Source organism: Python bivittatus, unplaced genomic scaffold, assembly GCF_059951505.1.
Source record: "Python bivittatus isolate LINGU-HERP-01145 unplaced genomic scaffold, Pbiv_v1 ctg000070_np1212, whole genome shotgun sequence".
Lineage (NCBI taxonomy): Eukaryota > Metazoa > Chordata > Lepidosauria > Squamata > Pythonidae > Python > Python bivittatus.
The window spans coordinates 2,707,555-2,732,540 of NW_028277034.1; the positions used below are offsets into that span (position 1 = coordinate 2,707,555).

The 24,986-nt window shown below is 38.1% G+C and overlaps 1 protein-coding gene across 3 annotated transcripts in view; it reads left to right on the forward strand.

Moving 5' to 3' along the window:
* The window catches only part of CEP135 (centrosomal protein 135), a 56,361-nt gene that overhangs the window by 26,490 nt on the left and 4,885 nt on the right, over positions 1-24,986 (forward strand). For 2 of the 3 annotated variants that reach the window (XM_025168114.2, XM_088130926.1), the window contains exons 16-24: positions 1,938-2,053; positions 11,050-11,204; positions 15,500-15,555; positions 17,473-17,641; positions 19,695-19,805; positions 20,775-20,960; positions 21,307-21,516; positions 22,952-23,154; positions 23,942-24,046. In XM_025168114.2, the coding sequence (XP_025023882.1) occupies positions 1,938-2,053; positions 11,050-11,204; positions 15,500-15,555; positions 17,473-17,641; positions 19,695-19,805; positions 20,775-20,960; positions 21,307-21,516; positions 22,952-23,154; positions 23,942-24,046 (1,311 nt within the window). The remainder of the gene's footprint in view (positions 1-1,937; positions 2,054-11,049; positions 11,205-15,499; positions 15,556-17,472; positions 17,642-19,694; positions 19,806-20,774; positions 20,961-21,306; positions 21,517-22,951; positions 23,155-23,941; positions 24,047-24,986) is intronic. The other variant, XM_088130932.1, reaches the window with a different exon arrangement.

Genomic DNA, 24,986 nt, shown 5'->3' on the forward strand with positions numbered 1-24,986 from the left:
AAAGCTAAGGGAATCCTGTTTTATTAGGTATTTATGAGTAGCTAAGACCCACATTAATTAATGTGGTAGAAACTCTGATATTGCATATTCCATTTTATTGGTTTTAATTGTATTCCAGATATTTTATTGCTTAGTTACCATTGTCAAATCAAATCTTTGTTATGGTCATAGACCAGCATAACCATTGGCATTCACAAAGGATATAAATGGAATAATTAAGTTTAAAATTTCAATGAAATTCCTATTTCAATAGAAGAGAATATATGGAGTCCTTGATGCTCTCTGAGCTTGGTTGTTTGTTTCATGACCCGACTAGTTAACATCATCAGTGCGAGTGAGTGTGGGGTTTTCTCCCTGTTTATATACAGCGGTTTGCTCTGGGGGTGTGGTTTTCTCCTTGGTAGTTCCTTGATTAGGGTATTGTTTTCTGTTTGTTTGCCTGGTATTAATCCCCGCTTATCTGGGTGTTGGCTGCTGGAGAAGATGTGTTCTGGTCTTTTTGTTTCCTTCTTAGCTTTTTTATTGTCTCTTTTGAATGGTATGCAAATATGGTTTATTACTATGTGTCTATTGATGGCTCATTTGTCTGAATGCCATTCTTCCAGGAATTCCCTAGCGTTTTTGGATTTAACTTGGTCTAGGATGGTAAGTGTCCCAACTGAAACTATGGTTGAGTCTGTCCATGTTTTGTGAGATTAAGGAGTTTTCATCATGACTTCTGACTACTAGTTGGTGTTTATGGATGCCCTCTGCTAGTCTTTTCCCTATCTGTCCTACATAGTGGCTGTTACAGTCCTTACACAGTATGTTGTAGCTGACTCCTGTTTTTTCTTCTTGGGCTACTGGGTCTTATGGTTTACTTAAGATGTTCTGGAGGGCTTTAGTTGGTTTGTGTGCTATGATGATGCCGTGTGGTTGTAATAGTCTGATGGTTGTTTCTGAGATGTTTTTGATGTACGGTAGTATTATCCTTTTCATAGCTTGTGTTGCTTGTGCTGTAGTGGGTTGAGTGGTCAGGCACTTTTTGATAAAATTGCATGGGATCCATTTTGTTGGAAGATGTTGCATAGGTGGTCTCTGTCTTTTTTCTCATGTTCTGGGTTGCTATAGTGCGTTTGTACTCGTCTGAATAATGTTCTTACACAGGTCCTCTTGTAGGAGCTTGGGGGTTGTCACTTTGGTAATGGAGCACTTGGTTAGTTTGGGTCGTTTTTCAATAGATTTGCATTTCTAATTTGGTGCCATTTTCTCTGCTGATGAGGATATCCAGGAAGGGTAGTGTGGTGTTGTTTTCTTCTTCCCTTGTGAATTTTATTCCTTTGAAGATGTTGTTGATAATTTCATGTTTTCTCTAGTTGTTCTTTTTTTATTATGACGAAGGTAGTGTCTACATATCAGATCCATATCTTTGGTTGTATGTGTGGGAGTGCTATAGTTTTTAGGCGCCGCATTACAGTCTCTGCTATGAGTCCTGATGAGTCCCTGTATATAAACAGGGAGCAAACCCCATACTCACTCACATTGATGATGTTACCTAGTTGGGTAATGAAATGTCTGCAAGTGAACAAACTAGCTCAGAGAGCACCAAGGACTCCACAAAATTCCTATTTCATTGGAAAGGGGTTGTACGTCTCTTAAAGGGAATGCCATTTAGTTTCAGTATGCAATTATGTTTGGTGATATCCTCTCTCATCGTGAAAATTAAAAGGACAATTTTGGGCCTTCATAAGGAAATATGTTTTTTAATTCTTGGAAGTCATCCAGTCATAAGGAATTAGCCTAAAAGGTATAACTACTGATTGCCCTTGTAGTCACTCTAGTCTACTATTTCTTTATAAATTATAATACCCACCAAAGATGCAGTAAAAAAGGACACATATCCTGTGCCTTTGCATTTTCAAAATATTGTATTTAACTTAACTGTCTTGATTTTACAGACTACTAAATGAACAGATTCAGAAATCCCTAGATGAGATACAACATCAACTGTCTCTTAAAGAAAATGAACTTCATTCAGCTCAAGAGGACATTGTGATATTAGAGAACAAAATAGGTGAATGAGATTGTATTACTTAAGAAAAAGAGTTTAAATAACCTGGTTCACCTCTAAACAAAAGGTTGGGACCATTCCCTTGCCATCCTCCTGTCACAGACAGATTTTACTAGGAGTGAACAGGATATCAATAAGACAAATAATAACTTTCCAGTCCAAACTTGAGACTGAACACTTTAGCTTTCAGGTTGAATTTATTCTAGTTGTCAGCCTCTCTTCCTCTCCACATATTTTTAAACTTTATTATTTCAAACTAGATAATAGAAAAAGTATACATGCAACAGTATTAATGAAAAGTTATTCAAAATTAAGTTTAAAAAGCCTTGGTAAACAGAACTACAGAGAATGTGAACATATTCCTTGAGAGTAACTTTTGCCCCTTTGTCAAAAAAAAAATAATCCAAATGCTGACAACCCAAACGCTCAAAGGAATTATAGACACTTGTAGTATTTCATTTATCTCTGAATAAAGGGGTAAGTTAACAGTTCTTGGAGTTCTTATATCAAGCCAAACAAAAAGCCAGAATACAACCTAAAATTCCATTTCTCATACTTGTCAAAATTATTGCTTTGACCCAAGGACATCAAATCCAATTTGCTCCAATTTATAGAGTAACTAGACAGAATACCAAACTCATGAATTAATGAAATGAGATTAGGAATAGAAATTTACTATTTGTCTATAAAATATAAATTGCATTGAGTACATACATTCTTATGCTCTGCCCTGTGCTATAATTCCATTAGCATTTTCAGAAATTCAGTCAATCAGTTTATTACAGTCATAGACCAGTACAACTAAAAATGCACATAACATATCTAATTAAAAATCTTAGATAAAATAATATCAAGTAAAATCTATATCATAATTATAATTTGGCCGCCTAAATGTCATTTATACATGAAGTCAAGCGGCCTATACTGTAGTGTAATTATTACTCTTTAAATTATGATATCCTATAATTATTGATCGTTAAACTATAATAAAGGTGATGATAAAATGATAATATCTAAAATTAAAGTGTTGGTTACATAAAACTATTTACAATAAGATATTTATCAGATCCTGACAAATCTTTGATGCTGCTGCACAGAATCTAGCTACCTGCGCTGTGACTATAGTCTGTTTGTCTTTAAGCAGGATCTGTAGATAGTTGGTATCAGTGGCCTGGATACCTATTAATAATCGGATGAATAAATTTTGTTTGAATGTCTTTATAGAATGAGCATCAAAGAAGGACATGGCCAGTGGTTTCTACCTCTCCGGAATCACAGGGACAGAGCCTTTCAGCCAGTGGTATCTTTTTGTATTTGCCATCCAGAACAGCTAAGGGAAGCGTATGGCATCGTGCAAGTGAAAAGGCTTTCCGATGGTTCACTGTCTCTAACTGGCTAAGATATGTGGCAGGGTTAACAATGTATCTAGTATAGTCTGGAGACAGGAATGATGGAACTTTCTCTAACTCCATTTGTCTCTCTCTGTCCTCTACCCTTAATCTCAAATTTTGTTTTGCCTGTTCATAGTCCAATTCAAGTATTGAGGAAGGAGAAAAATCTAGTTTTGCAAGGTTAGACTCTACAGCCTTGATCCATGAAGAGGAGAATTTGTCTTGAAGGATTAATGGTGCAAGGCCTTGAAGAAAAAAATTAAGCTTTAGCCAGAGGTATAAGGAAGCTCTACAGATTCTTGATTCTACTTTTATCAGCCCAGTCTCCAGCCGTAGGTGTGCATTTGAAACACAATAGGGCATCTGGAAAATTGCTCTAATAAATTTTGATTGTACCCTTTCAAGGGTGTAAAACAGGAAGCTGGGGGGTCCGAGCTGGATCCCGTATAGAAGCGACTTAGCCTGAAAAAGCTTAATTGCGGCAGGAACATAATGTCCTCCCTGTGAGTGGAAGAATTTGAGAATGGCATTGGCTGATCTTTGGCCAGTAGCAGCTGCATATTCACAATGCGCTTTCCTTGGACCGGAGGCATGTATGACCATACCTAGGTACTTAAAGGTGGTCACTTGTTCTATATTATGACCGTTAAGATACCATGAGCGAATTCTTGACCTTTTAGCAAAGGCCATAACCTTGATTTTCTGGTAGTTTATTTCCAATTTATCTTTTTTACAGTATTGAGCCAGAGCTTGCAAGGCTCTTTTTAGGCCAACTGGTATCCTAGACAGTATTACTGTGTCATCTGCATAATGCGTCAGGGCAATGCTGCGATCTCCTATTTTTGGGGGTGATGATTTGGTTTATTTATCCATTTTACCATATCGTTGATGTAAAAATTAACTGATCAGTAGTGCCTCTCCCTTCTCTGAACCTGGCTTGTTCTTCTGCTATCAGGTTCTCCCGATCTAGCCAGACCTTAAGTTTGTCTTGTAGGTGTTTAGTATAAAGTTTGCTAATTGTATTTAGCAGACTTATTGGTCTATAATTTGCAGGGTCATGCCTGTTTCCCTTCTTGAAGATAGGAACAACAATCGCCCAACCCCAGTCATCTGGGATGTATCCCGTACTGTCAGTATAGGTAAATAACGACACCAGGACTGGGATCCACCACTCATTATTTTTCAGCAGTTCTGCAAGAATAAAATCGGCTCCCGGGGCCTTCCCCATCCTAAGTGGATCAATAAGGGATTTAATTTCAAGCACTGATACAGGGAGCCACTCGGGTAAGTCCTTCATCAACTGCAGATGAGATATGCGAATCTAAGTGGGGTATGGGTTCTAGCAGATTGGCAAGCTATTAAACACCAAAATAGGGATGAGTTCTTTTTCTTTGCTGCCTCAATAAGCTGTTCCCAAGTGGATCTTGCGTCTTGTTTTTTCTTAAATGCCACTAATTGCTTATATTGTTTTTTGAGTATAAGCAGGTGTTTAAGAGTCTTTGTATTATTATCTTTGGTCTCGGTTCTATACATCTTATATACTAAGATGAGGGCTTTCTTTGCTTCCACACAGTCCTTATCAAACCATGACTTCAAAGCGAAGGAGGGCCTTTTAACTGAGAAATCTGGGTCACGTGCCAGTAGTGGTTGAACCTTTTGTACTAGACTTTTGTATAATTTTAGTATATTTTGAGAGGAGTTGGCTGGTATAAAAGCCAATCAAATTGTTTGAAAGTTATCCTTGTAAGAGTTGCCACATTCAGCGCCAAATGAAACTCTCACGAAGCACAGGTTCGGTCAAAGTAGTTTACTCAGGTGTAATGCAGGTGGTTACAAACAAAGCCAGGGTTGGCTTGGCGTGGTTACATACAGCGGTTTTATAGGGTTCCCTCCTTGACCCGGAGTTACCCCTTTTCCCGCCCTTCTCCCTGTTGCCTGGGTTACTGGTTTGCCCATGGTATTCTCCCCCTCGCCTAAATGGCAGATTCAGCCGTGTTTCTTTGTCTCCCTGATTACTGTCCTTTGTTTGTGGGGTTGTTGAGTTCGTTGGGCTTTTCTTCTGCAGGCTAAGCCGGGCCTTCTTAATTGCTCGCTGATTGCTACGCTTCCGAGCCGAGCATTCGAGGGAAAGCCAGCTTTGTTAAAAAGTATCCACTCCTGCCCTGAGTCCTGAATTGCTGCCACCTGCCAGCAATTGACTTGCGGTTTGCCCTACTTCCTCTTTTCTGCTGCCTGTGCCTGAGGCGGTGAAATTGACTAGGGGCGGTGAAACTGAACAGTGGCGTTGGCCGTGCCCTGCCATGCCAGCTGAATCTGACAGTCCTCTGCTAATGCTTTCCTTACCTTCTGTTCAAGTTGCTGGGTCCATGCTACCTGGCATCTTGTTTGACCTGCTGGAGAAATGGCAGGAGGGAAGCAGTCCTCGGGGAGCATCTGCCTAGTAACAAGCTTCAAATGTATGCAGAGTGATAGATGATCACTTTCTAGAAGCTGTACAACTTCAAAATGTTTTATATACTGTATTAGATCCACAGAGGTTAGAATATAATCAGTGGTGCTGGTTTTAACCTCTGCCATGAATGTAATTTCACCAGGATAGTCTCCTGTCAACGATCCATTGGATATAAAAAGGTTAAGCCTATTTGCCATCTTGGCAAGGCAGAAACCAGCATAGTTTGCTCTTTTATCTTTAGAGAGTCGTGTGAGGGAGGTGTTGGGTAAGTTAGAGTCCGGGGGGGGTATTGATGACATTTAGTATATAATGTATAGTCATCCGACCCCAATCTGGCATTGAAATCTCCCCTTAACAGGACCCTAGCTTTTGGGTATTCCAGGAGATTATTAACATAGTGTTCCAACTGTAAGGTTTGCCCCGTTCGACAGAGAAACTCCCGTGACACGTGTGGTTCACAAAAGAGGTTTACTCATGCGTACAAGGTTTACTCATGTGGTTACAAGCAAAGCCAGGACTTGCTTGGTACATTTGCATCACTCGTTTATACTCCCCCCTTCCCGTGCTTTTCGCCCTGCGATCACGTTACTGCTGCGGCTTATCGGCCCCCCAATAATCCCCCTTAATTGTCCATGATGGCAGGTTCGGCCAGGGTCCATTGTCCTTGATTGGCAGCCCCCTCCTGCCTGGGTTGGTTCCCCCCCGTTACGTGCAAAGCCTGAGGGTTCTGAGTTGCGTGGTGATCTCGTTTCACTGCCTGCGGCCCCGCTCATTGTTGGCTCGCGCCGTTTATCAGTGTAGAGTTAAAACTTCCGCTGCGGTTTTCCTGTTTGGCTGGGCGCAGGTGGCCCATTAATTAGCGGCGCTTTCAGTTCCTCTTTCCCTCAGCTAGCCACCGCCGGCAGAGTTCGTCCGGTGCGGCTGCAAGCTTCCCTGAAGCGCCGTGCTGGCCGAACCTGACACCAACCCCATCCATATGGCAGTGATTTCTGATTTTCTTTGCAATGGAGGGAAGTAAACATTAATAATTAACAGTGAGTCAAGGCCCATCTTAAAAAGAAGCCATTTGTTTTAGAGGGGGGATAAGCTTAGGCTCTACTCTTAAGGAGGTAGAGATGAATATACCCAACCCTCCTTTCAATCTCCCTGATCCTCTGCCTGGCCTTGCTTCTAATTTATATGAGTAGTATCCGTCAAGCAAGAGGTCTTCATCAGTCCATGTTTCTTGCACCAAAATAATGTCTTTGCCTCTCAGAGGATCAAGATGAATAAGGCTTCTAAGTCGATACCACCCTGCTATGTTCCACATTAAAATGTTTAGAGTGTTTATCTTGCACTGGTCTTCATGCTGTCAATATACAGTGGGGCAAAAAAGTATTTAGTCAGCCACCAATTGTGCAAGTTCTCCCACTTAAAAAGATGAGAGAGGCCTGTAATTTTCATCATAGGTATACCTCAACTATGAGAGAAAAAATGGGGAAAAAAATCCAGAAAATCACATTGTCTGATTTTTAAAGAATTTATTTGCAAATCATGGTGGAAAATAAGTATTTGGTCAATATCAAAAGTTCATCTCAATACTTTGTTATATATCCTTTGTTGGCAATGACAGAGGTCAAACGTTTTCTGTAAGTCTTCACAAGGTTTTCACACACTGTTGCTGGTATTTTGGCCCATTCCTCCATGCAGATCTCCTCTAGAGCAGTGATGTTTTGGGGCTGTCGCTGGGCAACACAGACTTTCAACTCCCTCCAAAGGTTTTCCATGGGGTTGAGATCTGGAGACTGGCTAGGCCACTCCAGGACCTTGAAATGCTTCTTACAAACCCACTCCTTCGTTGCCCGGGCGGTGTGTTTGGGATGGTTGTCATGCTGAAAGACCCAGCCACGTTTCATCTTCAATGCCCTTGCTGATGGAAGGAGGTGTTCACTCAAAATCTCACAATACATGGCCCCATTCATTCTTTCCTTTACATGGATCAGTCGTCCTGGTCCCTTTGCAGAAAAACAGCCCCAAAGCATGATGCTTCCACCCCCATGCTTCACAGTAGGTATGGTGTTCTTTGGATGCAACTCAGCATTCTCTCTCCTCCAAACACCACAATTTGAGTTTAGACCAAAACGTTCTACTTTGGTTTCATCTGACCATATGACATTCTCCCAATCCTCTTCTGGATCATCCAAATGCTCTCTAGCAAACTTCAGACGGGCCCGGACATGTACTGGCTTAAGCAGGGGGACACGTCTGGCACTGCAGGATTTGAGTCCCTGGCAGCGTAGTGTGTTACTGATGGTAGCCTTTGTTACTTTGGTCCCAGCTCTCTGCAGGTCATTCACTAGGTCCCCCCGTGTGGTTCTGGGATTTTTGCTCACCATTCTTGTGATCATTTTGACCCCACAGGGTGAGATCTTGCGTGGAGCCCCAGATCAAGGGAGATTATCAGTGGTCTTGTATGCCTTCCATTTTCTAATTATTGCTCCCACAGTTGATTTCTTCACACCAAGCTGCTTGCCTATTGCAGATTCAGTCTTCCCAGCCTGGTGCAGGTCTACAATTTTGTTTCTGGTGTCCTTCAACAGCTCTTTGTTCTTGGCCATAGTGGAGCTTGGAGTGTGACTGTTTGAGGTTGTGGACAGGTGTCTTTTATACTGATAACAAGGTCAAACAGGTGCCATTACTACAGGTAACGAGTGGAGGACAGAGGAGCCTCTTAAAGAAGTAGTTACAGGTCTGTGAGAGCCAGACATCTTGCTTGTTTGTAGGTGACCAAATACTTATTTTCCACCATGATTTGCAAATAAATTCTTTAAAAATCAGACAATGTGATTTTCTGGATTTTTTCCCCCATTTTGTCTCTCGTAGTTGAGGTATACCTATGATGAAAATTACAGGCCTCTCTCATCTTTTTAAGTGGGAGAACTTGCACAATTGGTGGCTGACTAAATACTTTTTTGCCCCACTGTATCTTCTCAGTGATGGCAGTGGTTAAGGGATGGTTATGAGGTATGGTGGAAGTGCAGCCTGTTTTATACTGATTATTATTAAATACAGTTGACTGAGAAGTGGGTTTATTTTGGGTATTTAAGAAGTCATCCTCAGGAGCAGCAGAAATAGCCCCAGAAAAATACGGGGCTCCGAGGCAAGCCTCTGTCTCTGGGGGACTGCTGGTTGTTGAACTGGAAATTCTTCACCCTTCTTGGTTGTCTCTGCAGCATCCCCATCTGGCCCCCACAAGGATTTGCACCCATTTCCTGGGGGATACAATTGGGGATCCACCTTATAGAAAGATGTTAGGAGCACATCTGACTCTGGTAGGGGCAGGAGGTAAGCTGTATCCTTGGGGTCTGCATACTTGGAGATCTTTATACACTGAGACCTTTTAACAGTCTGCAGATTATCGGGGACTGGGTTAAGCACTACAATTTCCCGACTGTCAGCCTGTGTAACTGAACTTTTCTTTACTGTAGAATTCTTAACACTCTGTTCAGTGGGAATATTAACACAGGCCTGAGTACTTGGTAGGGCCAGGTTAATTAATGGCTTTGCTGTGGATTGTGTTGTTAGTGCCTCTCTTAATTTGTCCAGTCTCTGTATAATAACTGCTTGCTCTGGTTCTGGTAGCACACCAAATAAATCAATCAACATTTCTTCTGGCACTTCCTCCACAGACTCCCTAACTGTAGTTAACACATTTTGTAGATTATTACTCTGCTTTCTCAGGGTTATTGCTGATGCAACCATTTCATGTTTATCTGTATGAGAGCTGTTAGAATCAAGTTTAAAAACAATAGTATCTTCTTGAAGAGACTGATCCAGAAGTGGGCTCATTTTCTCTGAGCAAAAGATGCGTATTGGAAATATTGAGAAAGTACTCAGGGCTCCATTCCGAAAAGCATACTAGAGACTGTAGGTTGCTTGAATGTTAATAAAATTCGGATATAGTCCCTACATGCCATTCAGAATGTTTTAAATCTATCAGAGAATGTTTACAATGGAGCAGCTGACTCAAGGACAGCATAACAGCTCTTCTATTGTCCCATCGCCCTCTATTCAACCTGTTGTCATAAATCTGCAATGTGATCTGATTATTCTGTAAGTGATAATTACATTTGTCTCCTCTCTGCCCATTTTGTGTTTGAGGGTTAATTCCTTTGCAGATATTCTTTCCTCTCCTTACATTTTTGGGAATGGGGCCAGGTCTGCTCTTTGTACTAGCCACCCAGTGTCCATCAGTGTGAATGGCTGATTCCTTCCTAATTTCTTCTGTTTTGTTTGGGTGACTCTCAATAAACTTTGCAAAGGACTCCTTCAGGGAGTCAACCTTTTCTATGACTGTTGTTAAAAGATCAAAGATTGAGATAACCATCTGAGCTGTAAGCAGACATTGTCTGGATATAAAATCTGTTACATTCTCCCTTTTTAAATTTGTGGCATCCCCATCCTGCATAAGCAGAGCGGCTGCCGAGCATACCAGTGTAGACCAGGGAGAGGTGACATTCTCTGCAATGGAGGAAGAAAGCTCTATGAGCTGTTGACTTTCTAATTCTGACTGTAGGTCCCATTCCAGTGAGTTACGAGAGTTAGATCTGTCTGAGAAAGAATCCATTGCCGAAATACTGGAGCAGTTTGCTTGTTTACTGCATAGTCGTCCATTTTCTGCTGCTTCAGTGGCTTAGATGAAGTCTGTGTAGCAGAGTGGACACGCTGTTTCTTTTTCCTTTTCACCATTCTTAAATCCTGGATTATAATATTAATAGATAATGGCTGGAGCTGGTGGGCAGCCTCTCTGGCATACAAATGTATAGAAATGGTTTAAAAAAATGTAGATTAAAATAGAAAGTTATAAAATTAGATAATAAAGGTGAAAAATGTCTGCAAGAAAACAACCAAGCTCAGAGAACCTCAAGGACTCCACAATGCAACCCTGAGCTACATATATTCTCTTCTATTGGTACTTTTATATTAAATTGGGATGACTATTCTTCCCCCAATAATTTGTTAGGAGTAGTCTAGCAATAAGAGAATTTGCCAACACTAATTTCATAATCCAGAACAGAAGAACTCACCAATACTGTTGTGTTCACAGGGTTTAGAGTTTTACATGTTCAAGGCAAGTGAGCTAACTAAAGTTTTTGTTGTTTTTTTGCTGTTTTCAGAGATGCTCAATAATAAGAGCTCATCACAAGATGAGACTGTCAGTGTGCTCAGAAGTACTGTTAATGCCTTGGATAAAGAAAAAGATAGTCTTCAGGAAAGTATAGATGAAAAAACTGAAAAAATTGCATATCTAGAAGACAATTTAGCTAACAAGGTATTTATACAAGATATGAAATGGATTATCAGAACCATTGTATCTTAATTCTTACTGTATCATGGGCGGAATGTTATGTGCTAGACATGCAACCAAAGAAGAATTTAGGATATTTAAGGTAAAATTATTGATAACTGGAATGGCAGAGCTATTCTGGGTGTTGTTTCCACAGCAAGTTCATGGCTTGTATAGAAAACAACTGTTGTTCATGTATGATTCCCTTCAAATGTGGCAGGTTTACTGCAGTGGACAAGCATATTCTTGGATGGGTCGCTTCCTTCCAAAAGATAGGCATTTGCAAATTAGATTTTAGGTGTCCTTCCACATAGGGGAGTAATTTGCTTCCAATTTCATTTCTGCTTAACTCAAAAATATTTATAGCCCTTTTTCTCTTTTTTTCCTATATTCCTTGTCCTTTCTGTTAATTTCTCTTTTTCTTTTAACAACTTTGTTTTAAAAATATTAAGAGGAATCAGAGAGAAGAATAAGACAACTATCCAATCTGAGAAAGCTAGCTCGAAGCTGTTAATTGAAACCCTTAAGAACTTAGCTATATCCACCTGAGAAAGAAAAGCATGCAGGACATACAGTGGGGCAAAAAAGTATTTAGTCAGCCACCAATTGTGCAAGTTCTCCCACTTAAAAAGATGAGAGAGGCCTGTAATTTTCATCATAGGTATACCTCAACTATGAGAGACAAAATGGGGAAAAAAATCCAGAAAATCACATTGTCTGATTTTTAAAGAATTTATTTGCAAATCATGGTGGAAAATAAGTATTTGGTCAATATCAAAAGTTCATCTCAATACTTTGTTATATATCCTTTGTTGGCAATGACAGAGGTCAAACGTTTTCTGTAAGTCTTCACAAGGTTTTCACACACTGTTGCTGGTATTTTGGCCCATTCCTCCATGCAGATCTCCTCTAGAGCAGTGATGTTTTGGGGCTGTCGCTGGGCAACACAGACTTTCAACTCCCTCCAAAGGTTTTCCATGGGGTTGAGATCTGGAGACTGGCTAGGCCACTCCAGGACCTTGAAATGCTTCTTACGAAGCCACTCCTTCGTTGCCCAGGCGGTGTGTTTGGGATGGTTGTCATGCTGAAAGACCCAGCCACGTTTCATCTTCAATGCCCCTGTTGATGGAAGGAGGTGCTCATTCAAAATCTCACAATATATGGCCCCATTCATTCTTTCCTTTACACGGATCAGTCGTCCTGGTCCCTTTGCAGAAAAACAGCCCCAAAGCATGATGCTTCCACCCCCATGCTTCACAGTAGGTATGGTGTTCTTTGGATGCAACTCAGCATTCTCTCTCCTCCAAACACAACAAGTTGAGTTTAGACCAAAACATTCTACTTTGGTTTCATCTGACCATATGACATTCTCCCAGTCCTCTTCTGGATCATCCAAATGCTCTCTAGCAAACTTCAGACGGGCCCAGACATGTACTGGCTTAAGCAGGGGGACACGTCTGGCACTGCAGGATTTGAGTCCCTGGCAGCGTAGTGTGTTACTGATGGTAGCCTTTGTTACTTTGGTCCCAGTTCTCTGCAGGTCATTCACTAAGTCCCCCCGTGTGGTTCTGGGATTTTTGCTCACCATTCTTGTGATCATTTTGACCCCACAGGGTGAGATCTTGCGTGGAGCCCCAGATCAAGGGAGATTATCAGTGGTCTTGTATGCCTTCCATTTTCTAATTATTGCTCCCACAGTTGATTTCTTCACACCAAGCTGCTTGCCTATTGCAGATTCAGTCTTCCCAGCCTGGTGCAGGTCTACAATTTTGTTTCTTGTGTCCTTCAACAGCTCTTTGGTCTTGGCCATAGTAGAGTTTGGAGTGTGACTGTTTGAGGTTGTGGACAGGTGTCTTTTATACTGATAACAAGGTCAAACAGGTGCCATTACTACAGGTAACGAGTGGAGGACAGAGGAGCCTCTTAAAGAAGTAGTTACAGGTCTGTGAGAGCCAGACATCTTGCTTTTTGTAGGTGACCAAATACTTATTTTCCACCATGATTTGCAAATACATTCTTTAAAAATCAGACAATGTGATTTTCTGGATTTTTTCCCCCATTTTGTCTCTCATAGTAGAGGTATACCTATGATGAAAATTACAGGCCTCTCTCATCTTTTTAAGTGGGAGAACTTGCACAATTGGTGGCTGACTAAATACTTTTTTGCCCCACTGTAAGTTCCCTTTGTAGTCCCATATCACCATGATGGCTGATGGAGAGATAAGGTTCTGGTTAATAGGTGGCACCTGACCTTAACTTTGGTGCTGGAACCACTAGATAACATTGATAAGAGGATCAAGCAGAATTCAGCAATTACCCACTTTGATGATAGAAGGCTGTTCTCAGCCCTCAGTAAATGGATGGCCTTTATGTAAGTCACATCACTGTTTGGAAAAGCAAATGGAAATCTTTCTGCTCCATTCCTCCTATGGAGCACAAATGTTCCCCCTGTACACACACACAAACACACAAGAATACCCACAGAGATATCTCATATGGGTTACTTTAAGCTCTGTGCTGTAGAGAACATTCCTTACCACAAGAAAATTAATGGGAAAATATAGACACAAAAAGTATAAAAGTTAGCCAAGAGTGATCATCTTCTCCCAGATATGGATACATAGTAGTTTTGCCAAGTTCATATTATGCCTTGCTTCCTAGCTTGAAGGTAGTGAGAGGCATCATATAACAAATGATATTTGACAAGTTACCAAAAGAGGATGCCCAGAGAAGGGTGTTCCCCAACCAGATTTTTCTGTTTTATTTTAAAGGCCTAAAAAGTCTAGGTTTAAATAAATGAGTCAAAAACATTATATTTGTTCATTTATTTATTGAGAAAAATGACAGCTAGTTTGGTCTAGTGGTGAAGGCACCAGGATAGAAACCGAGGGACTGTGAGTTCTAGTCCCGTCTTAGGCATGAGAGCTGGCTGGGTGACTTTAAGCCAGTCGCTCTCTCTCAGCCCATCTCACCTCACAGGGTGGTTGTTCTGGGGAAAATAGGAGGAGGAAGGAGTCTTAGGTATGTTCGCTGCCTTGAGTTATTTATAAAAATAAGAAAGGTGAAATAAAAAATCTAAAAAAAGAAGATCCGTAGCTACATATTTGTGTGTGGCAAAAGTATGTGAACCTCTAGGATTATCAGTTCATTTAAAGAGGAAATTAGAGCCAGGTGCTTTAATCAATGGGATGATAATCAAGTGTGTGTGGGAGATCCCATCTTATTTAAAGAACAGAATTCTGGGTATTCAGTATCAAAGTCTTATCCTCACAACAGGTATGTGGAAGTGTGTCATGGCTGGATTTCTGAGGACCTCCAAAAGGGTCCACCAGCTTTTAAGCACCACTATATGTTAATCAATTCTGTAAACCACTGAATAGTTGGAGCTATATGTTTGTCTTTCCAATGCAGAAAAGTAAGTCTTTTGACTGTAAGTCCATTTCCTTTGTCCATAAATCAAAATAAAGCATTAATCTCACTGCATCTCCAACAGTATAAATGCAGTGAAGTCATTTCTAAAATATTTCTTGTTGAAAATGATTCAGTGTAAAAATCTATTGGAATTTTTGTGTTTTTTAAAAAATGCATCTTTTTATTGATGAAATAAAACATGCAAGCAAAAGAAGCAAACAAAAAAAAGATACATAGAGGATTTTTTAAAAATTAAAAATTAAAAATAAAGATTAAAAAAAATATTATAAAAAGGACATTCTGATAGCCTCCCTCTCTCTCTTTCTCCCATTTTCCCCCCAGCCACTAGTTGCTACTTGAATATTTTTATACTTCACTTTGGACATCATTACTCATTTAAAGACATAACTTGGCTTCTGCAGTCTGCAATCTGCTATAAAATTAGTGGAAATTAATTACTGGAAATTAATAATAAAATAATAATAAATAATAAAACAAAAAAACTATCTGAAAGACAATAAGTACAATGTTATATGTAATAAATGCATATGTAATAAATGCTTAGGAGTGTTAAAGATAATAACTTTGCTGTTTAAGCTGACAGTAAAATCATGAATTTCTAAAAATTGCTTATGAATGGTTGCCAGAGAACTATAAATGAAATGTATATTAACGTTGTATTGATATGTGTATATTAATGTAATGTGTATTAATGTTATGTACTTGTTGCAGGAACTTTGAAAGAACTATTTGGTTAGGATAGAGAAAGGATAGTTTGTTGAACTACATAGTTTCATTAATGCTATGTTAGATTTCAAATTACAGGAAAAGAAAATACACCACATGCATAACTCTATCTCTTTCAACAGGAAAAGACCATCCTCAACTTACAAAAAACACTTACTCAGTTGGAGGTGTCTTTAGAGTGAGTAATAAAATTACAACTTTTGGTTATTTTGAAACTCATTTTAAAATGGTCAAGGGTAATTTTAATGAGATTATAAATCTAATTGAGCCACTGTGTTCTTCATGAGGTAAAATAGAAGACAGAAAAGACTGAAATTTTGTAGTTTAGCTAATTTTATTTTAGATAATTGCAATTATATAACAGAGCAGTTATTAATGTAATGCTCACTCAACATAGAATGATGGACAAGTAAAATAATTTAAAATTCTGTTGCATACTATAGCTTTTTTAAAATGGCCAGTTACCTTGTAAAATAGTTACACTTTCTTTATTCAAACCACATTAATAACCACTCAGTTTAATCTCACTGAAGATAATTGAGCTGTAAAGCTACTTTGTAGCTTTTCTGAACTTGTTTTCTAATTCTGCTGACTGCTGTTAACGTCTTTTTTTAGTATCTAACTATATTTCTGCAAATTTTAGTTAAAATTAATCACTTCAATGTATAATCTCAATAGTGGCATTATCCATGACTCGGGTCATGAATTTTTATATTAATAATATTTGATACCGTCTACCAACAAATGAGCAGAGTAAGGTAGAACTCTGGTCTTGAGTGGCAGTCTCATATCAATTACTGTCCCTTTGTACAAATAGGAAAAGAAATGAAACAGGTAGAGATTGTTCACTGTGACATCTCAAACTGAAATTATGATCTATTTTGTCCAGACAAGGTAGGAGTGTAAACCAGTGATAAACAAAATTTGTTCCAGACCTATAAATTATGGCTCATTTGAATGCGATAAAGCGTAATCTTGAGCTTTTCATGTTAAGCTATCTCTTTTTTTCCCCATTAACTGTTTGCATGAAGGGAAGAACAAAGAGCAATGTGCCCCAGTCTTTTTATTCTAGACTTATTTTTATATACAATGTGGTCAGTAATTGCTTTATCACATAATGGTAAACCATTGTTTACTGTAACTCTGACTTATTTATGCAGACCAAGTTATTTACAAATTATGTTCGCTAAACATAGTTTAAGGTAAAAACCTTGGACTAGTTGGTTTGTTATTCTTGACTTGGGTTAAATGATTTGTCAATATGTCTAAATTGTGTATACTCCTAATGTGTTTCATTGTTCTGTCCATTTATTGTCTGGCTACAAAGATGTGAATAAAAAGCAGTCTTGGAGGAAAAGTAAATCTTTTTAGAAGGACTTTAAACTCATTTCCCTTTATCAAAAAAGACATATTTATTTAATGCATGTTTGATTCTAGCAAGCTTTAGTAAACTACACCAAATGCATTTGCTAGTTTTAACTAAAAGCCTAGTCAGCCAAAACTATCCTTTCCTACTAAGTTGTTTTCTGCAACAATTCACCTTACTTTATATCCTCAGGATCTGTGATATTTTAACATCTGATTTACTGGTTGTTTCCTAATAAATTTTAAATAACAGGAAAAATTGGTTTACTGAAAGTATTATATAGCAGGAAGGACTTTTTCAAATGAAGATTAAAAGTTTTAAAAAGAATGAAAGGCATGGGAGGCATACTTGAGAATGTCTTTTTTCTCTTGGCTATGGCAAAAGTTCCCAAAAGAAAAATATTCTTCTTGCTTGCCCCTTTTACTACTGGTTGGCTACAGGGATCTGTTGATCCATTGCCACTCTTCAGGCTCCAAAAGGAGCTTCAGGGTCTTAGGGGTAATTTTAGTCTTAGGTGACTAATTTTAATAGGGAAGTACCCCATGCTTTTCTTCACTATCTAGTTTGTAGAACAAGATGTAGCTAGTAACAAAGTATGGTTTGTACAATTCAGTACAATAGTAAGCTTTAGTTAATTGCTACTAATTTCTAAATTATGCCCATCGTGTATATACCATAATGCAAAAAGATAAATGATGTTTAAGGTTTTTCAAATCCCCCATTTGCTAGCCAATTAAAGGATGCTTTAAGTGGAAAAGATCGTGAACTTGCCAGCCTCCATCGCCAGTTTGATGCAGTACACTTGGAGCTTGGAGAAACTGGAAGAGTGAAAGAAATGGCTCTGAAAGAAAACAGAAGATTGCAGGATGATCTAGCTATAATGGCTAGAGAAAACCAGGTAAAAATACAGTAATTCATAGCGTGTACATCATGATTTATTTTGTATCTATAATTATACTTACAATGGATGTGATGTAGCTATTCTGAAACATCATTGTAACCAAAACAATGCGAACATTTGTTTTAAGTAAAATAAAATACAGGTAGTCCTCGCTTAATGATGGTAATTGAGACCAGCAACTCCATCACAAAGCGACATGGTCAAAAAGCGTGATGTCATGTGATCATGCTGACTTAAGATGGCAGTTGCGGCAGTCCAGCTGCTGTCATTAGGCGAATCCCACGCAGTTGCAGCGTCCCAAGATCATGTGATCGCTATTTGTCACCTCCTGCCAGCCTCCCCATTGACTTTGCTTTGTTTGTCAGAAGCTGGCAGTGAAGGTAATTAATTGCAAGCTGGTTGCCAAGTGCCCAAATCATGATGACATGTCTGTGGGGAAGCTGCAACGGCGACAACTATGAGGACTTGTAAGTCCCCTTTGTTCAGCATCATCGTAACTTTGAATGGTCGCTGAACAAGTGGTCATTCAACTAGGACTACCTGTATTTCATATTTTGGAGTGTGAACAGGTTTTGTAAGAATTTTACCTTGTTCGCAATCCTGTTTGTTTTAGTTACAGATTCCAATCTCGTGCTCTCTACTACAACTAAGCATTAATATCCCAAGTTATCTCCCTAATTAAAGTCTTTTGCTTGTAGGTTTTCTAAATTTTACTAGTTTGTAGTTCCTATATAAGTTACTTATTTTCCTAGATCTTGAGTGGCTAAGTATTACAAAAAATTATTATTGTTTAGAAATAATATTGTCTTGTTTGAGTATTAAATAAATTACAGCAATTGGGAATTGTGTGTGTTTCTAATATGGTCCATTGTTTTTAAGAGGAAGTATTCCTAATGCTTAACAGCAATCTTGAAAATTAGATGATTTTTTTTTTTAATTTTAAGGATTCTTCATACTTTCACCCAGCAGTCATGAACTATATGCCCAGTGATGATCAAATACTTAGTTCTTTCATGGTAAAATAGAAGAATAGAGACCAGTATACAGTTCATATCAAGTGGCCTGGTGAATTCTTGTTTCTTCTTAGCCTTTCTCCCTAACCACTCTTTTTCTAGCATTCCAATTTGAAAATATTTTTCTTGGTTACATTACTGTGGTAGTCAGACTGGGTAACTGACAGGAAATTCTCCTTTCCAGATATTTTTTTTTCCAATAGTTTCAACTATTATTCTGAATGACAATCTGATGGAATGAGCATATGTAATCGGGGAGAGGCAGTCCCTCAAATAACCTGGCCCGATGTCATGAAGGGCTTTAAAAGGTCAAAACCAGCACCTTGAATTGGACCCTGAAGCAGACTGGCAACCAATGCAGCTTGCGGAGCAGAAGCATAATGTGCTGTTCTAGAAGCACACATAACTGCCTGTGCCACTGCTTTCTGCACCAGCTGAAGCTTCTGAATACTCTTCAAGGGGCATGTAGAGCTCATTGTAGTAATCCAATCGGGAGGTGACTAGGGCATGAGTAACTGTGAGCAGAGCTCCCCGATCCAGGAAGGGGCGTAACTGGTGGACAATATGAAGCTGTGCAAAGGTCATCCTAACCACCCCCACCACTTGCTCTTCGAGCAGGAGTTGTGAGTCCAGGAAGTCCCCCAGATTGCACACCAGGTCTGTCTGGGGGCTGTACAACCCCATCCAGTATGTTTAATTAGGTATCAAGAACATATTTGAAGCGCCAAGTGTTAATGCCAATATAGGCATTGCCAGTGCCAAGTATCAATGCCAAAATAGGTATTGTCCTAAATCTCCATAAGATAAAAAGGAAAATTAGTTGACTGTAGGTTGGGAGTCACAAGACTGAATGTTTTTTGTTTCTTTAATCTGAATATGGGGAACTAATAGGTAGACTTTTTTCTTCCCAAGAGAAGCTGCCTCTCTGTAGCTCAGTTCTGAAAAAGAATAGATCAGTCCTAAGCATACTGCTTGAAGTCAGAATTTGGTTTATTTATTTTGTGAATAATATGTCTAACAGTATGTAATATAAACAGGCAATCTCAACTGAATTGGAAGTAGCTTTACATGAAAAAGAAGAAATGAAAGTTAGAGTTCATAATTACATTACTGAAGTCTCCAGATTTGAAAGCTTAATGGCCTCAAAGGTGAGAAATATTATGAAAATATTATTATTATTATTATTCTATAAATCAATTTTGTTTTTGGGTCTTCAAGTCATTATTGCCTCCTGGCCACTACATGGAAAAGTCCCTACAGTTTTCTTGGCAACATTTTTGGAAGTGGTTTGCCTTCTTCCTGTGGCTGAGAGACAGTGACTGGCCCAGTCACCCAGCTGGGTTCATGTCCAAGGCAGGACTAGAATTCATGGCCTCCCAGTTTCTAGCCTAGTGCCTTTACCAGTACACCAAATTGGCTCTCAAATAAAAATAAAATGAATTTCATTTTAATTTCATAAGTAAGATTGAAGTAAAGTAACCAAGATAGTGCACAAAGAAAAATTCTTCAGTCTCTACTTTGAGAGAATAGAATAGCATTGAGGGAATAACCCTTCTTAGCCCTTTGGCATTTAAGCCATATGCCACAGGTTTCCACTTTGTACCCAGTGTTTTAGAGAGATTTGAGCAAAATACTATCTGATTTAAAACAAGTTGGAGGTTTGGCACAAATGCACGCCTGTGATTGATTCATTGATACACACATGCAGATAGATGTACCTAAGTGTATATAGATGTGTGTATTGTATTTAAAAACTTCAGTTTGTGAATAGTGTACATATACACATCTAGATTACATCCAAAAATCTTTATTTTACTCCATTTAGGTATTTTAAAATTAGTGTAGCAGATTAATATAAGGAATAACATTCTTGTGTGTAATGATTAATTAATGTAACATCTGCTTCAAATCTTTTAGAGTCTTAACAATATAATTATTTTATTTTGAAGTAGAGTGATTATCTCATATAGAAAATAACACATATTCCGGTTTCTTCTATTACGGTGGAACAAGTTGCTGACTTAATTTCTAAACAGAAAAGAGGCCAAACAGTAGCTAATTGAGACATTTGTTACAATGATTTATTGCTCAACAGATACATTTTCTCTTAATACTAGGAAAGAGAAAATAAGGAATTATTGGAGAAGTTCCAAATGCTTCATAGTCAAGCTGAAGACTGGGAAGTAAAGGCCCATCAAGCTGAGGGACAAAGCAGCTCTGTACGATTAGAGCTCCTCTCAGTTGATACTGAACGAAGACACCTTAGAGAAAGAGTAGAATTACTGGAAAAAGAAATTCAAGAGGTAATTATACATTTTTAGCTGTATTTTGCTTCCTAGACCATTTTAATGTGCTTTTTTAATCAAATACCTTGACATTAATTGGACATTTGTACAAGGAGCAGGTGGTATTAATCATCTGTATGTTCTCAAGAGGAAAACTAATTTCAGATTTATGCCTGCTCTTGCTCAGTGCTTGTTAAGTCTTGCAAATGGTTGTAAATGTATTTTGGAACAGAAAAATACTCAGAAAAATACTTCAAGTTGATGTGTTATTTTGCTTGTTTCCCAATAAGTGAGCAAATAGGAAAATATAATTGGTGCATCCTATCCATGCTTGTAAAAAGAGTTGCTTTTGTCTTTCATGCAGCATATCATTGCACATCAAGCTTATGAATCACAAATCTCTTCAATGGCAAAAAATATGGCCAAGCTGGAGGAGGCTATCAGACGTGAAAAAGAAGAAAAATCTTCAATAAGTGTTGATGTGACTGCTGTTAGAGAATTATGTATCAAACTGGAATCTAGCAAAGAACTGCTCTCACGTCAATTAACAACCAAATCTCTGGATTTTGAGAGGGTAAAAGAGAAAAATGTTGCTCTTACAAGATATAAATCAGTTTTATGTTTAAGATAAAATGTTGACACAAAAATAGATATATATCCCAAGATTTAAAAATTTCCTGGCTTTGTCTTGCAGCCACTGTAGCTTGAAAAGCCTCCTAGGGAGAGAGAGGGGAAGAGAAGGATGTGGAGTACAGAAGGGTTTAATGGAGAAGTGGACAGGAACTATGGGCTTAGTTAAGAATCCAAGGCCAATCGGGGACAATTTTCCCTTTCCCAGAACCCCATATCACACTGTACATTATTCAAGCCTCCTTTTTTTTCAAAGTGACTTTTCATAGCTTCAGAGAGCCTGACATAGGATAGAAGGAACATAAGAGTTTCTGTGAACTTTATTTTTTTCATCAAAAAAGGAAGAAAACCCTAAAATAGAAATGTTTACCCAATAAGATCTCAGCTCAGAACTTAAAAGGCTAAATAACTCTTGTTTTTAGATATGTTCATTGAGATTCCTGCAGTGAGCAGTGTTTTGGACTTCATGTCTAAATGGTCCCTTCCAGCCCTAGAATTTGTGGCTTCATGGATTCAGTGTTAAGCTTCTTTCTATAATCTTCAAAGTGAGAGAGATAAGCCACATGGAGGCATGATATTTAGAATATATCATATATAAAATCCTGATAAAGTATTTTAAGATCCTGGCTGACCAAGCAGTCATAGATAACACTTCTACTGCCCGTTATAGCTATAATCCTTAACCATGGTTAATAAGATCCATGATTTATTGCCTTAGCCCATGTTAAGTTCCTGAATCTGCAAAAGAAACTGGCTTTAACTTAGCTCAGTCCTTCTATCCCATTAGAATTCTTTTAAAATTATTTTTTTAATTTATTAGTTATTTGTGTGCCATCTACTTGAGCAATACTAGGCAGCTTACAATAGTACATTAAAAACATCCATAAATATAAAATATTAAAACGTTAAATCTTAAAATCACACACAGACACAGATCAAAATTTCATTAACTGAAAATGTGAAGAAGCAATAACTATTGTTAGGTAACAGATATAGCACTCTATCCTGATAAACACAAACTATGATTTGCAGATTTGCTCTCAAACATGCATTTACTTTAACTGCATTATTACTTGCAGTGGTTATCAGTGTATTTCTATGCCCAGTTCAAAATACTAATTTTGAAAATCAAACTGCTAAATAGTTTGGATTTAGATTATTTGAAAGACCATCTATATGCCTAAATATATTCATGTAGCCATTCTTAAAGTATTCCTACATTAAAATAGGGTTAAGAAAGAAATTACCTGATTGTATCTGTATAGAATTGGTACTGATTGTATCTGTATAGAGTCTGGGTAGACCAAAGTGTCTCTAAATGAAACCACATAATATTTACTATGAGGTTATTTATTAAAGAAATTCTTTTTATGCTCTAGGTCATGTCAGAATTTGAAGATGCAAAGGCAGAGGCAGAGCTGTTAAAAAAGCAGTTGTCGAGTGAGCGACTTACAATACAAAACTTGGAAACCCTCTTGGCTACCAGCAGAGACAAAGATTTTCAGAATCATTTGATAACCCATGAAAAAGATTCAGAGATACAGTTGCTCAAAGACAAGTTAACACTCTCAGAGAGTAAACTGTATGTTGAAAAGTAGAAAACTTTTGTTTCAGCTGTTTGTAATTTAGTGCAGAAACTGCTGGGTTCTTGAAAAATTTAATTGTATATATTTTTACCTGATGAAATCCAGATTCTCTGATTAGGAATCTTTATGTGAAAAGGGTATGGTTAGAAACTACAGGCTTCAAATATTTTGCCTGGAATTGCAATTTGCCTAACTTGCATTCAAAGATGAAATTACTCACAGAGGGAAGGATGGTTTTATGTGTTTCTTTATGTGTTGTTGTCTCTTCTTACCTTATGTGGTACCCTCTGCTGTGCAGAGTGTAAGATAGGGACTATAGTATGCTAAAAACAATGTGCTAAATCTGTGTTTTTCAAGCTGCAGTGCTGAAAAAAAAATTACACCAGTGTTTTAGATGATTATGGTTGTCACTACAAATACGTGTAGTATTGCCTATTCACATGCAAGTTTCTCATTCATTATGGGCACTTGGAAACTCAAAGATTGCAATGCAGAAGAAATTCTGTCAGCAGTCTGACAAATGTATGCATGGGTGTAAGTCCAATGTAGTTTCAGGTGAATGCATTTCCAAGTATGTATATTTTAAGTAGACTGTCTTGCAGTTAAGTAGTGGTTTCTTTATTTTAAGAACTTTTTGTATGCATGTGCACAAGTATGGGTATATTTTCTTAATTTCTAGTCTCTGTTTATCTGTTTGCTTGCAGCTATTTTTAAAGTCATTGTAAGATGCCATCTGTGAATGTGTAATAGTTAAGATTTTTCTTTGTTTCACAATATTTTTAGAACAAGTCTTAGTAGAGAAGTTTCTATACTCCGAAATAAACTTGCACAGCTGCAGACTGATTATGATATTGTGAAAAGACAGCTGACAACAGAGCAATTTGAACGGTATGTGAATTAGCTTTATTAAAAAGGCAACTGTATTGAGTCCCATTTGAAGAGGAAACCATAAAAGCATGCTTTTGCATAGAAAATATTAAAACCAGTTTAATAATTAATTATTCAGTATTGTTTCTTAGTTATATGATCTATTTCTTACCCTTCTTTTCATATTATTATATTACAATCTTAGTTATATAATTTACTTCTTACCCTTCTTTCCATACCATTGTGGTTTACAACACAAAAAGCAAACATGATGCATATTCAAAATGTATTACATTAAATATTACCATTTGAAATAAACCAGCTGCAATACAATACATTTTCAAAATGCCTATCAGTAAATATCACAAGGCCTTTCAGTTAAACATTAGTGGAAATTGATATGTTTTTAAAAAACCCTCTTAAAGTGGAAGTAGAGCTGGGATCAACTGTATGTTGCGTATGATCAGACAAGGCTTCCTCCCAGTAACCAAATGATTTGCCAGTGCAATTAGCATCAGGAAACCAGTGATTTGCTGGTTTCTGCAAGAAGCTGATTAACAGGCTGGTAGGAGGGCACTTTTGCTGCTGGCTGCTGAGAATCAGTTCTTTCTGCAAGAAAGATTTGCATTTGCAAGTAATGATGCTTGTTGCTTCCTCCTCCCTTCATATAATCTTTCTCAAGATCATTAGGAAGGAGAAAGGCAGGAGTGGCATTTATGCACAAGGGTATATGCATCCCCCAGCCCAGCAATGAATGTAGGAGATCTAAAGTTTATCCAGCTTTAGGCTAGATTATTACAACACATTTATCCCAATCTTTTTGTCCTAGCCAGCAGGAAAACATGAATTTGGCTTCACTTTTGCAGTCAGACCTATCCTTATTAAGCTTCTCTTCCGCTAATTTCTGTACTACCTAAAGTCTAATTCCTCTTCAAAGGCAGGCCTACACAGGAGAGCCAGT